This window comes from Dendroctonus ponderosae, unplaced genomic scaffold (assembly GCF_020466585.1).
Source record: "Dendroctonus ponderosae isolate FM_Combo_2020 unplaced genomic scaffold, Dpon_F_20191213v2 Dpon_F_20191213_2, whole genome shotgun sequence".
Classification (NCBI taxonomy): domain Eukaryota; kingdom Metazoa; phylum Arthropoda; class Insecta; order Coleoptera; family Curculionidae; genus Dendroctonus; species Dendroctonus ponderosae.
The window spans coordinates 6,898,569-6,912,889 of NW_026018165.1; the positions used below are offsets into that span (position 1 = coordinate 6,898,569).

Consider the following 14,321-nt stretch of genomic DNA (forward strand, 5'->3'; position numbering starts at 1 on the left):
ATGCAGTTTTTACAAGACAACAAGCTCGAATGCAAAATTATCTGTTTATTTTGATGCACGAGTGTAATTTTGATGAATATTTCCTGAGTAAACAAAGTGAATGTGGATTCATTTTATTTCTATTATATTTTATTACACTTTAAATTTTATTAGTTACGTTTATTAAATATTATAATAAAGTGAAAATCAAAACATGCAAGCTACCAAAAAAATCTCCTTTTGCTCTTGCTCCGCTTTTGAATCAATTAAATCGATCTGCTCAATTTAGATTTTTCAGATGGAATTAAAGTTTCTTAGAGACGTGTCGGTAGATACATATAACGCGTGCAGAAAGGCAATTTTCTAAAATTTTCATATACTATAAGATGTAAAAGACGATATTCTCTATATTTAACTCTTTGGGCGTTTTATGGTCTCCAAATTTGTCTTTTGTTTTGTCTGTTATTTGTAGAAAATTCTCAATAACCCATTAATCTTTGTATGTTCTGTCCACGGAATTTAAAGCATTTGTGGATGGAGGCCTCCTCTAAAGAAAATGTATCTTCTCATATGGTTAAAACTTGCTCGAGCAAACCGGCATTTTGTCCCGATTTAGGTCTTCTGTGATAATACTTCCCATATATTTGCACTTATTCACACGTTCACTTTAATTTCCCTTCAGTTCAAGGGCAGTGCCATCATGAATTTGACTTCATCGATTACGCTTATGAGCAATTGAAGTTCCTCGACTGTGTTTGCTAGAATCATTGTGTCATCCGCATATCAGATTGTATTTATTGGCTCTTCATCTATTCCTAGGTGTGATATTATTTCCAAAGTGTTCTTAAATATTTGATCAGAGTTAGAGGTTGAGTGGTAAGCATTATAGCATTCAGCCTTTTGTTACTCCTCAATATCGTCCTCCTGTTTCAATATCGTCTGTCTCGGTATTAGCCATTTTTACTTGTGCTGTTTGGTTCCAGTAACAGTTTTTAAATATTCCAGTGTCTCTGTCCCCTATCTCAGTTTTGTATAGCATTTCTTTAAGTTTATCGTGTGAAACTCGGTCAAATACTTTCTTATAGTCGATAAAGCAAGCAAAATATAATTTCGCTTAGTGTTATATCCAAAAACCTTCGAGCACTTGGAATTTGTTTCTGAACCTCCAACGAACTGAAAATCCTCAAACTCGTCCTCACACTATCATCCAATGCGAGTGTGAATAATGCGAAGAAATATCTTAGGCATATAGGGGCATGAATAATGAGTGCGCTGTAACAACCACAAGTTTTTGATTGTTGTTTCCTAAGTAGGGTAGTAAAAGATGATCATTAGATTTTGTCCGTATTGGATATTCTGTTCAAGTGATAAGTGGTTTCTGAGCCTGGACCGGAATTGTGTCAGGGCCAGCCAGTTTTCATTTCTTCGCTGTGGAGAATGCATGAATTAGATACTTTGCATTTAAGAATGGTTTCTAAACCCTCATGTAGAAATACTGTTTCTAATCTATAATTGCTGAAGTTGTCTTTAATATAGCAGAGATATTTTCTTCTAAAATTAAATTTGTTGGTTTTGTTCATTTACAGGTGATTCTTCTGGATTCCAGCCACTTCCTTCACTGGCCAGTGCATATCAAACATTTCGTGCTTAAAGAAAAAACATTCTATTACTGCACATCTTCACCCTAATAATTTCTGCTTGATTTCTTTGATTCCCTTTCTTGTGATTTACGCGTTTGTCCCTTCTCAGTCTTCGCTATTTTATGAAGAACTCAATGTGAGCTGCGAGTTATTTTTAGGTGTAAAAGTTTTTCGGATATGCAATGTGCGTACTCAACAATTTATCAAACTAATCAATAAAAAATACTTCCATATAAATTAGCGGAATCGCAGTAAGACTAATAATTCTACTTTTGAACTGAAACAATTCAGAACTCTTTTATTTTCTCACTTCAGTTTAACAAAATTGAAAAGTTGATTTTTGCGTTCAAGTCCGTCTTTAAACGTGCGAAAAAAAAGTGCGTTGAAAAATCGTGAACGTCAAACTTATTTTTTATTTTCTCACTTTCCCTTCTTAAGATATAAACTAGACAAGTTTTCAAAACGTCATCATTTGATCTGAAATCCCTGAAGTCAAGAGGTATCAATAAATTGATAAGTTATGGACGCTTTACGGTTTTCGATTTAAATTTATAAAAAAAAACACATTTTGTGTAGGCTTTTAGCATTTTTAATAGATAAATTTAGACTGCTAAATGGCAAACAACAAATTGCAAGTCTTGAGGAAACCCTAGTTTTTAACGGAACTTTTGAGGAAACTGCGCCAGTCCGTTAGATAATTAAAAAGTTCGTTCACATTGTGTTGTTTGTCATTACATTTTCTCAGACAAATAATGATTAAGCAAGAAGTGATCCAGCAATATTGAACATATTGATCGACCGCCAATAATATTTCTATAGGCTCTCTGTACAAAAAAAAAATAAGTAGTTGTTTGACTTACCTAGTATTAACAGGTCATTAAAATCGTACAATAAATACATCAATTACTATTAATATACCTGAAGAAATAAAAATCAATATTTCATGTCTGTAGTGGTACCCCCTGTAGAGTCAAAAATTATTTTGGGTTAGATAATATCCCGTGGAATTAATGATATTAAATATTTATATCTTACTTATTTGTACATCGTTATTTTGTTGTGCTTATTTCATCTAGGCAGATTGGTGAAACGATAGAATTCAAATCGCAACGGGTACAAGCCATTCGGTTTATCTCAAGAATAATAAATAGTTGATTCATTTAGTGTTGCTATTGAAAAACTGAAAATTAAATTTTTTAAGGTGTTCTTGTGCAAAATATTCCCACTTGATGGTAATATCCAATGGTTCATTAACATCAGTTTTCAGCTAATAATTGCCAGTTTTATCGAGATAATAATCGACAGTAAAAATGCCGATGCTTGCTTGCTTCAATAATGCGCTCAGGCAAGTTATTTTCGGAAATCAAAGCACATTACGCCTCGTTATATAATAATGATGAATCCAACTACAAAAACATTACACTACATTACACAAAACTATTTTTAACGAACATGATTGTTGGACCGTTATATTACATTTGTAGCTACGTTTTTTCTTTGGTTGGTGTTTATTTGTAGAAAAATTGCTTTTTAACAACATACTACTTTACGAGGTCGTCATTTTGAAATATCTCGATATTACGTTTTTTGTATGATGAAAAACATCAACAGTGAATGTTAGTGTTAGACGAGTGGAGTTTCAGAGTTTAGAGAACTGTTGTTTTCAGCTGCTGTCCCCAAAAGTTTTCAGTTAGTCAGTTTTCTCGGAATGGCTTCTAATTGTAGCTTCGCCACGAACAAAATTTTGTTAAAGGGTGTTCAGAGGGTGGTATAATCTGTGTTTTTGAAATTCTGAATTTTTTTGAAGAATGTTACTGATTTTTGCAAAATTTATTTTATTTGGTCGATCCAATCGAATGTTTTTCGGCAAATGCTGTCTTTTGCAATGTCCAGAGCTGAGGTTCTGGCTCACCATCCATCAGTTCACCAATGTTTAACTTCAAATCAAAATAAAACATTTAATCTACAAATATTTTTTTACATTTAGGAATGTTTTCCGGGCTTTGAAGCCGTGGTCTATCGGAATTTCTTCCTGACGTTTCGTCCACAACTGCGGTGGACATTTTCAAAGGCGATGAGGCAGTGGGCGAAGTGATCTCCCGTGCTTTTCGACTAAGAATGAGTTTCTTAGTCGGAAAGCACGGGAGTATATACTTCTGAGGCAAACAGATAGAGGAGGGAGCCTAAGGTTTCAGATGAGTTTGCTGAAATCGAAGTTCATCATTGTCTTTACACCCAGTAAGCTTTTTTACTGGATCGTCAACAGTATCGGTCTGAAAATCTTTACAATTACCCATAATGTATTCAAAAAAATGTATTTTCAAATTTTATTTGAGTAGCTATCTCAAAAAACATAATTGTAGAATGTGGAGTGAACCAAACTCGTTTTGAGACGAAAACCCTCAATATTCATAGAAGCTGGTTGATTACGCCGGAATCTTCAAAGATGCTCAAGATAAGATTGTTTATTGATGTGGAGTGATTGTGAACTTTAAAAAATATCAAGCCATTGATAATCCGCTGGGAAACCAATAGAACGAGAATGATCAATTATACCTAACTGGACGAAAATTTAGTAAGACTTCAACAGGGAGGCATGAACACATGTTGCCCTACTCGTTATGAAACGATTATATAAAAATTGACCAGAAAAATGGATTGGAAGAAGAGAAATTATAGAATGGCCCCGTGGGTCTTTTGAACTTACGCCCTTGGATTTCTTTTTATGTGGATCAGTTGAAATTTGAAATCAATAACAATTGACTAGAAACAATTGAACAACTAAGAAACTAATAGCAAATTAATTCTGCAATTCCCAGGCAAACTTTTGTCAATGTGAATACCGCGTTCGTGTGCTTTGAAAATAACGGACATTTTGAACACCTGTGGTAAAAAATTATTAATATTGAGCAGGAAATTTATGCATTGATTTGCTTACAATAAAATGTTGAATTAATTATGAGTTTTATAATTTAGGATTTGTCCAGTATTTTTGGGGTAGGAATGAATGAAACCATGCTATTATTGAATAGCTGATTGAAAATGCTTTGCGGTGATATATGGCAGCCATATCATACTCTCAACTATCTGCCTCCAGCATACTATAACATACGTGATTTAGAAAATTTTCTTTGTTGGAATACTTTTCGAGATGTTGGCATTTATGCTTTAAAAATCCCGCCCTGTATATGATGCAGGTGTATTTTATTTGAAAATAATAACTGTTAATGCAAGTTTTAAATGTATCAGGTTTATCACAAAGAGGCGATTATTTTACATACTTTAATTTGCACTTTCAGTCCGGGATATATTTTTCTACCCAGCGATTATGTAAACGCACTTGCCAGTTGCTGGCCGTTTCTATCGTATTTCAGTGCTATTTTCATTAGCAATTTAAGGTTTTAAATTGCTTAATTCTGATCCTTAACTTTGATATTCATTGAGCTACTAGTGTGCACAATACTTGTTATTTTACCACAGTGCTTGACTACTTTTTCCTTTTCAATCAAAATCAAATAAAATCCTGAAGAATCGAATAGGTATGTTATGAAATAAAAAATATTAATTTGTGATCTTATTTCGATTACACGCATTTCACTTATTTAGACGAAACAAATTCTATTTCCGAAAATAGTGTCACCTAAAACTCGAGCAAAATTCGTGAGTGCAAAATACATTCTTTGCTTCTTTTGATTTACTAAATGCAGATTTCCCATGGACTCGTAAGTTGCCAAATGCGTTCGTAATCGTCGTGGTCACGGTCTTCTCTCGCTATTTTTGAAGAAACAAGGTTAAGCGCCGGGTTAGCCGTGTTACATAAATAAAAGCTTGAAAAGCTTGAAATAATCGCATCTAACCGGCTGAAAGCCGTTCGTCTTATTAACCTAGTTAAAATTTATATTTTGCATTGTTTGGGTGTTGTTTTACTGCGATTTTAAGCAGTTGATTAACACGAAAGCGGCGGAAGCTTGAAAGTATCTAAGAGTCATGGCCAAAAAAAACTGACTGCATTTAAAATTGCCAATATTCTGAGTACGGTCTACAAGAATTAAAGGCTAATAAGAATTGATTAGCTAGATCGCATTTTCAATTGAGAATTTCCGAATTTTCTTCAATTCTGTTGATTCTTTGATGAGCATAACTCGTTAATGCAAAAAAGGAGAAAAGACACTTGTAAAAACTCAAAAAGCTTATTAGCTTTTTGAGTCAAACTTCTACATTTGTACATTTACAAAGGGTCTGACTGACAATAAACAAAAGCTCATACACGACATGAAAGAGTTGTTAATCTTAAAATTTGGTAGATATAAACGTGTTTTACGGTGAGGATTTTGCTGCCAGTTACAGAATTATTTTTGTCCTATACCGAATTATTTCCATTATTTTGGTGCAAGGTTCTGAAATTGGTCCGGTAAAACCTAAGTATACTTCAAATTTGAATTTGGTGGTTCAATGGAAGTCCGAGGAATTTTGGTCGAAACGTTAAAACTAAAATATTTTGTAAGGAGAATTGTAAATTTTAGTTTAATCCATGAACAATCTTTTTATCAGCAATAATTTTCCATTTCTTAAGCAAGATTTGTTGAAATATTAAAAACATGCAACAGCATGAAATTGCGGAGGCAGTACTAGAAGAGGCCAGGCTCTCAGAAAGGAGCCCAGGCTTTTTTGACAACAAATGGAAAACTTTTCACAGAAAACGTTGCTCTTTATAAAAAGCATGTTCTAAAATCTAAAACTAGCATCGGATATAAAAGCTTTTTCAGCCGTGTAAGCGGTTACTCAAAAAATATTAATTTTGCACAAGAGTAAAGTACTTTTATTTTTGGCAATATCAAAAATTGTTTGAAAACAGTCTAAAAAGTATCAAAACTAAAAGACTAAAACTAAAAGAAAATAGAGTTCAAATATCAAGCTTACTGCTTAATTAGTTTTACAAATTTTTCTCAAGTTATCTATCGATTATAGTTTCCTGTCCGTATAAGAACCAATAAGCAAATTTCCACAAATACTGTGCTAAATAACAATTTTCCATTATGTCAAAAATAAAAGCACTTTACTCTTGAGCAAAATTCATAACTATTTATTTATTTATTTATTAATAAGTAAAGTTACATAAATTACATTTTCAATGCAATTTACATCCCCGCAGAGATAAACACAGCATATTTTTTGACAAACTGCAAACACGATTGAAGCATTTAATAGCTGATAGTTGCACTTCATAATTTAGTACATGCAGAACGATTCAAAAAGAATAACATTTTCTCGTAAAATATATACAAAAAAAAACTTTTTCATACATTACGAATTTAAGTACAAACACTTAACTTATAACATAATAACTTATTTAACTTATTTTAACTTATTTCAGTCCTTCAATTTCAAGTCGTTAATAATCGACATAAAGGTGTTTAATCGACACACTCAACATTCGAAGTTATATAATAAAAATAATCAAGAACAGTTGCTTTCAGTAATGAGGTGTTTTCTTGATTGAACTACATATTTATTTATGTACTCAGATACATTATAAGGATTTGGTGCGAAAAGACTCTTGTTTGAAACTCTGAAACGGCACAACATCCCATCTGAAAACGGCATTAATATTTCAAAAAGCAGTTAGTCGAAGAACGGAATAACGTTACATAATGGCATATTTTGTACTTGTATCAATAAATACATAATAAGAAGCTAGCTACCGTGACATTTGCAGCACCGTAATGCCTATACGGAATCCATAATATCATTGCAATGCTCGATTTATTGCTGCACGCAATACGATAATCTCGTGATAAAATGTGGATGTTAAAAATAATAAACGGTATTTTGATGATGATTTACCGGTACAAGATGCACACAAGGTATGGAATCTGTGGCTGTAAAATAAGTGAAAACACATCCATTGTGTTTTAGCAAAAGCTTCCGATCAAAATATTTCAGACATATTTTACTTCTTTCAGAAAATTGAAGCAATGTCTTCTCCGATCTTTTAAGCTTGGTGAAGAACTGCCTAGTTCAAGACAGTATAAATAGGTCTGGCTTTCATATTCAGAACGAATCGCGTTTATAGCGTGTATTGGAAAATATACACAGCGATTGGAATTGCTCGAAATACGGATAAGTAAAATAGTGGATAGTAAAATAAGGTCAATTACATTTTCAGACAATTTGCAAGGATGCTGCAAATAGCGGAAGATGTGCCAGCTTTTTTAGCATTAACGTAGTTACTTGCTTTGTTGTGGCGCTACTTGTTTTTGCATATGACCAAACGTTTAAAAAAATCATTTGAAACATTTACAACGGATAAAATATTAAAAGCAAGTGTATAAATGCGAAAAATATACAATGTTTGCATTTCAAAGCGAGACGTCAAAAACATTTACTTGTGTAATGAACTTAGGGGGAACTTATATCTCAAAGTTAATTTAATTCTTACAGTCATTGTTCTGCGCCTCTAAATATCAATTCTCTGTCCTGTGATTTAGAAAAAAGTAAAATAGTCTGGTCGGTTCATCATTTAGAAGCGTTAAGACAGAAATATTAATCGACGGATTTAGGGTAGAATTGAAGGGTAGAAGAAAAAGCCGAAATAAATTTTCTTAATCGAACTGAAAATGACTCTGCCCGCCAAATTTCCAAATTGTTCACTGTAAGTTTGTGATGAAATTAGTGTGCACATTTAAGTCAGTCACAAAATTAGGTCAGTATGTATCAAAATATTACTGAGCCAAGGATTCTGTGCTGCTTACCAAATGGAGGTTTTAGGTCAGTTTGCTACTGATCCGAATTTGTCGATTTGAAAAGTATCGAGGTTTACAAATATTTCTACAGGTTCTTGGCACTACAGATACTTTAAAAACGACTAAGTCTTTTCATAGAAGTTACACATTTCTTGGAACATCTTGGAAAATGAAACAAACTCGCCCAAGAAGATTAAGATATAATGATTCAATTTTGCGAATTTATAAGTCTAGTTTTGTACTTAACAATTATTTTGATTTGTTGATAAATCGATTTATTTTCTAAGTGGGGCTTTTAACAAATGGGACTGTAGATATTGGAATAATGAATCCCACAACAATTTAAAGACGGCCAGGCCTCAGTTTCCTAGCAAAGTCAAAGTTAGGGCAATAATTCTGGGAAGCAAAGTAAGACTTCACGTTCAAGAGTGTCACAAGCTACCTTCTTAAAGCCGAAACTTTAACTAGACAACTGTATCTTCTAATTCTAGAATCTTTAAAAATTCACGTGTATGAAAATTGGATAATAATCTGACTCTACATCGTCAATTCCCCTAAAAAGTACTACAACAGGTAGGAAAATAATCAAAATTGTCTAACATTGCTTAAACATCAATATTCATTTAGATATCTAAATTAGACAAATATACATTTTATTTAAGGAAACATCGAACAACTCTTGTTGGTTCTGTTAAGATAGTAAACGATATTAAAGAGTACAATGATTCTAACAATAAAAACATCTACAATTTGCTTATTACAGGGAAAACACTTCTTTCCTATAATACCTACATAGACCTTCCCTGGTACATCGGACTTAAAAATGTTTTACTATTAACACCGTTGAAGTGTACAGCATATTCCTTACTAAATGAAAAAGCTAAATTTAAAAATATTTTTGCCTCGTATTGCGGAAAGCTCAAGGACACAAGTGTATATTAAATTATTTTAATGTTTTCTCGAAATTTGTACTACGTCGTACCTATAGTTAATTTTTTCTACCATTAGAACTCGATCAGGCTGAATCGGTACTTCACTATGTCTTCCCGATAAACTCGAACTCAAAGTTTCTACTAAATGAGACCTGTTTGAATAATACCTAAGTATTAAGTCTCTAAAGACTGCATTAATCGCGTATGCTTCTTTACGATATTAACTGTTTTTCTAAAAAGCTAAAGCTCGAACCAACTGAAATATATTTTTTTGCTTTTCGTTATTAATGAGGTTTGGGGGAAAATACTCCTTTCTTGTGTGTGTCTTCTTCAATATTTGTGAAAATATTGTTTAAACTATACCTCAATTGAATATCTATACTAATTAAGAAATTGTAAATATGTTTTCCATATTTTGGAATATTTCATATTAAGTTTGCTCTATCGGCGTAAATGCCAATAATATGAAAAGACATAGCCAGGTGCGGAAAATGTGAGTAATTTCACAAGATTCCAGTGTGAAATTCAATTAGTATTTAAAAAGTTTTTCGTTTTTTTCTTTCGCTAAAAGCAATTGTCTTTTTGGACCAACTATTTCGAAAATATTTCCTATTCTTCGTACAATTCGATAGACCATAATTGTGTTTAATAATTTGCATCATTTTATTGCTAATCCCTCATTCTCGCTCAAAATACTGTTCACAAAGTTAAACTACAAAACCACTTTTTTAATGTTAAATAACAATGAAATTGATAATTAATTAGTGTCGAGTTTTAATTTCAATTTTGTTATGTGAACGAAATTTTCTGCTTGGGTCAGACTTTAATTCCATTATAAATAATTAATTACTTAATATAATAGTTTATTTTTAAATCTAATAAATCGTGCGATTTAACAGCAAACTTTTTTGAGAGCTGCTCCCAATTGATAGTTAAAACTATGACTTTCTGATGTAGAAGAAATGCTTTCAGATAATTACTTCTACTTTTGCAAGTGTTTTTAAAATCGGACAAATAAGAACGTTTATCGGATATTTTCACCCAGCATTTTTCCCAAAAATTGTATCTTTATTGTCTCATCGTCTCATCGGAATATGAGAACAATATTCATTGGATGATCGACACATTTCGTGTCTGTTTGCTCTTCAGAATCATTCCATCAAATGACGTTTGTTCAAATTATTTCTAGTGTTATTGTTGGACTGCAGCATTGAAGTCTTCGAATTTTGATTCAATTCACTTCGAAATTTATATTTTCTACTTGTGCGGATACATATTTTAAGCACCTCTGCGTCTAATTATAATACTGCATTGCTGAGTCAAGGTTTGTCATTGCAATTATTTATTATTTCAACTCATCGCCATCGTTTGTAGTAATTATTGCGACTGGAGTGTTGTGGGTTGAAAAAAATCAGTTGCATCCGAGACGTGTATCTATAAAACCTGCTTGGCTTTTTATAACAGTGACTATTTTGTGCTTTTCTGTGTGGTTGAAAGTGAAAAGTTCTCGCAAAATATTTTTAATAGCCTATTGTCTATTGTTTTCTTATAGCGTTCGCGCTTCAAGCGTGTTCCTTACGTCTTATCGGTTATGAACCACCTAACATCAAAACGCTAATCGAATCTACGCTAGCTTTGAAAATTATTCTATTAAGAAACCTTGTAATTATCAATAAGCTTTCATGAATTATTTAATACTATTTTCCTAATAAGTATGCTAATTTCCTGGCAAGTAGCATCGTGGCATCAACCTTCAATGTGTTCAGTGGATGCAAAAACACGCTTTCAATTATTAAGCACTTCCCCACAACAATCAGCTATTATCGGCTAGAAAAATTACAACAGCTCGCTTGCTACAATGCTAAATATCCATTTTTTCCTTGGTACTGTTTGATTACAAAATTATCGCAGCAAACTATTTTGTGTGACCATTCCGATTAACTAGAAAACTGTTTAATTGTGCACCCAGTTGGCAATGGACTGCGTCGATGTGTTGTGTTTATTTTTCCAAAAAAATGTTTGATAGTGACAGTGATTTTTGGGTTGGTCAAAGGATTCAGAACTCTCATACCATCATTTTCGATGGTAAGTTTTGATAAAGTTTAATAGATGAGGATGGGAAAGAGATAAATAAATAGTACTCATATGTACCATTACTGGAAAAAGATAAGGAACGTTTTCTAGATATGAGTCCTACTGGAAATTTTCTGAACCCTGAGAGCAATTTTGTTAAGATTTCCAAATATGTTACATTGGGCTGGTTCTTAAGAAGCGAGTTCAGAAGCGACTAATTTAATAGTTTCTATTTTAAGCTTCAATATGTTCGGCTCTCTGAAGCTACAACAAACATATTAATAATCGGGTTAAGTTTTAAATAAAGAACGCAAGTAAATTAACACGCATTTTAGCTGCGTTTTACCTTTGAATGTGGCACTGTTGAAAAGTACTGACTGCCTTTAAATCGTGACTAACGAGGGTTGTGAAAGAAGAATAGACTCGGTCATGATTAGAAAATCAATGTACAAATCTAATTTGAACTGTTATAATATCTGGCAAAACCTGGAGTTCCATACAATTTTGCTTTGCTCATTTTTAATTGACGTTGGCCATTTTTTTTGAAACTTTCAACTGATCTTGTTAGGTATGAAAACTTTGGAAATGCATTGGCAAAGAGTGCTCCTTAACCCGAAGAGAAGCACGTTTTTTTTCACTAACTGGCATACTCGACTTTCTTTTCCGCATGCACAGGGTCTTCTTCGTGAGTATCTTTGGTTAATTAAAGAAAATTAACACATGCATTCGTTGCTCTTACAACCATTTTATTGCTTCCTCTTTTGTGCGCTTACCACTTAGCACGCTCTAAGGAGATTTAAATGCCATTTAGATTTGAACTTACAAGATTCTCATGCGGCTTCTGGAATTGGTGGGATTCCTAGTTCGCATTTGAATATCGGCGAGATAAGTCATGTAGTTAAACATACACTGGGTTCTATTCGAAAATGTTTGCCTGCATGTGTGGGAATTTTCGAATTGAAAGAATATTTATGCAGGTGGATTTAAACTCATTTGCTACTTCCAACTTAATTTGATGTGTTCAAACGTTCTAACCAGTCAAGGCATTTATGAACGACGCATGAAAGCCGCAAGTGTTCTACATAATTCAAGAAAAGATGCAGTTGAAATTATACGCTTTACCCGTGTTTACCTAGATAATGTTATAAGTTACATAAATACGCATAACTGCACTAAAATTAGCTTCATTACCGACATTGTGATGCGAAAACAAACCCGTTAGCTATACTTTTAGGCGTCCAGATTGCATCATTTGTAGAACCGCATTGACGGAAGAGTAAATCTATAGAAGGTAAATAGATGTTAAACTGCTCGATGTATTTCTGCAAAATTTAACTTCGCCGATTTTGTTGATTAAATTTAATGCAATAAGTAGGAAATTGGTTTAAAGCTTAGGAGAAAAACGGCTCATTACCTGTTACTGCCGTGAGTTTCAAACAGTTTTACTTAATGAGGACTACTTTGAAGCGAAAGTTCGGTTTTGAATATGCATGATTTGTTCATTGTCATTTCCGAATTAACATTCTCAATAATCTCGAATAAATCGTTCTAAAATGAAAGAATAATATTCAAATAGAGACCCCCCCAAAACGGCTTGAAAATATAAAAAGATATTGATAAGTCCAGGTTATATAAGAAAGTATAAAAATATATAACTGATCCGAAAATATGTGCGTTAAATTTTAAATTCCTAATATTATCGCAATATACCCAAATGTATACTTCCTTCTTCCAAATAACAGAAAATTTTGTTAACGAACAAAATATTCAATGATTAAAATGAAATTTAAACAAATTGTTGTCAGAAATAATTCTAAAATCTATTGAAAAATTGAGTAAATAAATTTACTAGATCAAACCGGAATAATATCAATTCAATACCGTCCACAAATTGAAGAAATGAACTATTGCTGATGAAAATGTCCTAGAATTTAGCTTAGAACGAAAATTTGTACATGATTTTAAATCCATTTAAGATTCTCAATATGAGTGCAGCTAATTTCTATGCGTTTCAAAATCAATAATGCGCAATATTTTCAGGTACTAACCTTCACTTAGTAACTAAAAATTTGTTTAAAATTGCTAGCAATCCAGAAATATTTGGTATAACTCTACAAATACGCAGTCAGTAAAGTTAATATGACCCCAATAGTTCTGTGTAAATATTTTGCAATAAATTTGAAATTTTTCCCAGTTCTGGCAGTGTGAAAATCGCTGTGTGGAGAATTGAGCAATTTTAACGCATTAAGAGAAGACTTTAGAAGTGTATAATTAATGTGATCCAACCAGTGGTGGGTTATTGAAGCCAGTTATGGTAAGTTTAGAAGGAAATTCGGATTACATAATAACCCTGACAAATAGGAACAAGTAGAAATGAAGGCTCAAGTTACAAAAGTAACAAAGAAAATGAAACACACTTCTTTCACTAATTCCTGTGTCGATCAAGAAACTTATCAAAAGTTACAAAACTATAATTCTACTAACCCCATTTCAGAAGCTGTACCTACACGAAAAGTAGCTGCTGCTAATTATCTGAACATTGCCACCAAAACTTGAGCGGCACCGAAATATTTAAGTATATTTAATGAGTTTCTATCTTTGCTTTAACCTTTAATAAACCAATTTTTTGCACTTTCATTTAGGAAAGCCATCTATAAATTATCCCTTGCAAGCTATTTGTTTTCTCATTCTATGCTAGAATTATTACATTGTATAATATTATAATCCACATTAACTTCATTTTTTTCTTTCGATCTCTGTTACACCACGTTTCAATAATTTTCCCCTTTACAAGAAGGTTTTAAAGAAATATCGATTAACCATCGTTTTTGAAAATCAGCTATTTTTTTCTGATCAGGAATTTGAATTTAAAGCATTATTCCTTGATGCCTTTGAATTCAAATGAATGAAGCCTCCTCACAGAGCCTTTACCAATGCATGCTTATAATTAGCCG

At 32.6% G+C, this 14,321-nt stretch overlaps 1 protein-coding gene across 6 annotated transcripts in view; it reads left to right on the top strand.

Moving 5' to 3' along the window:
* Positions 1 to 14,321, top strand: part of LOC109540254 (calpain-9) — a 117,488-nt gene that overhangs the window by 50,537 nt on the left and 52,630 nt on the right. The window contains exon 1 of one of the 6 annotated variants that reach the window (XM_019908543.2): positions 10,711 to 11,379. The exons of 3 other annotated variants lie outside the window; for them this stretch is intronic. In XM_019908543.2, coding sequence (XP_019764102.1) covers positions 11,283 to 11,379 — 97 coding nt within the window. In that variant the 5' untranslated portion in view covers positions 10,711 to 11,282. Of the gene's footprint in view, positions 1 to 10,710; positions 11,380 to 12,489; positions 12,659 to 13,485; positions 13,682 to 14,321 lie in introns of those variants that run through there. 2 more of the 6 variants (XM_048663838.1, XM_019908544.2) reach the window with 2 other exon arrangements.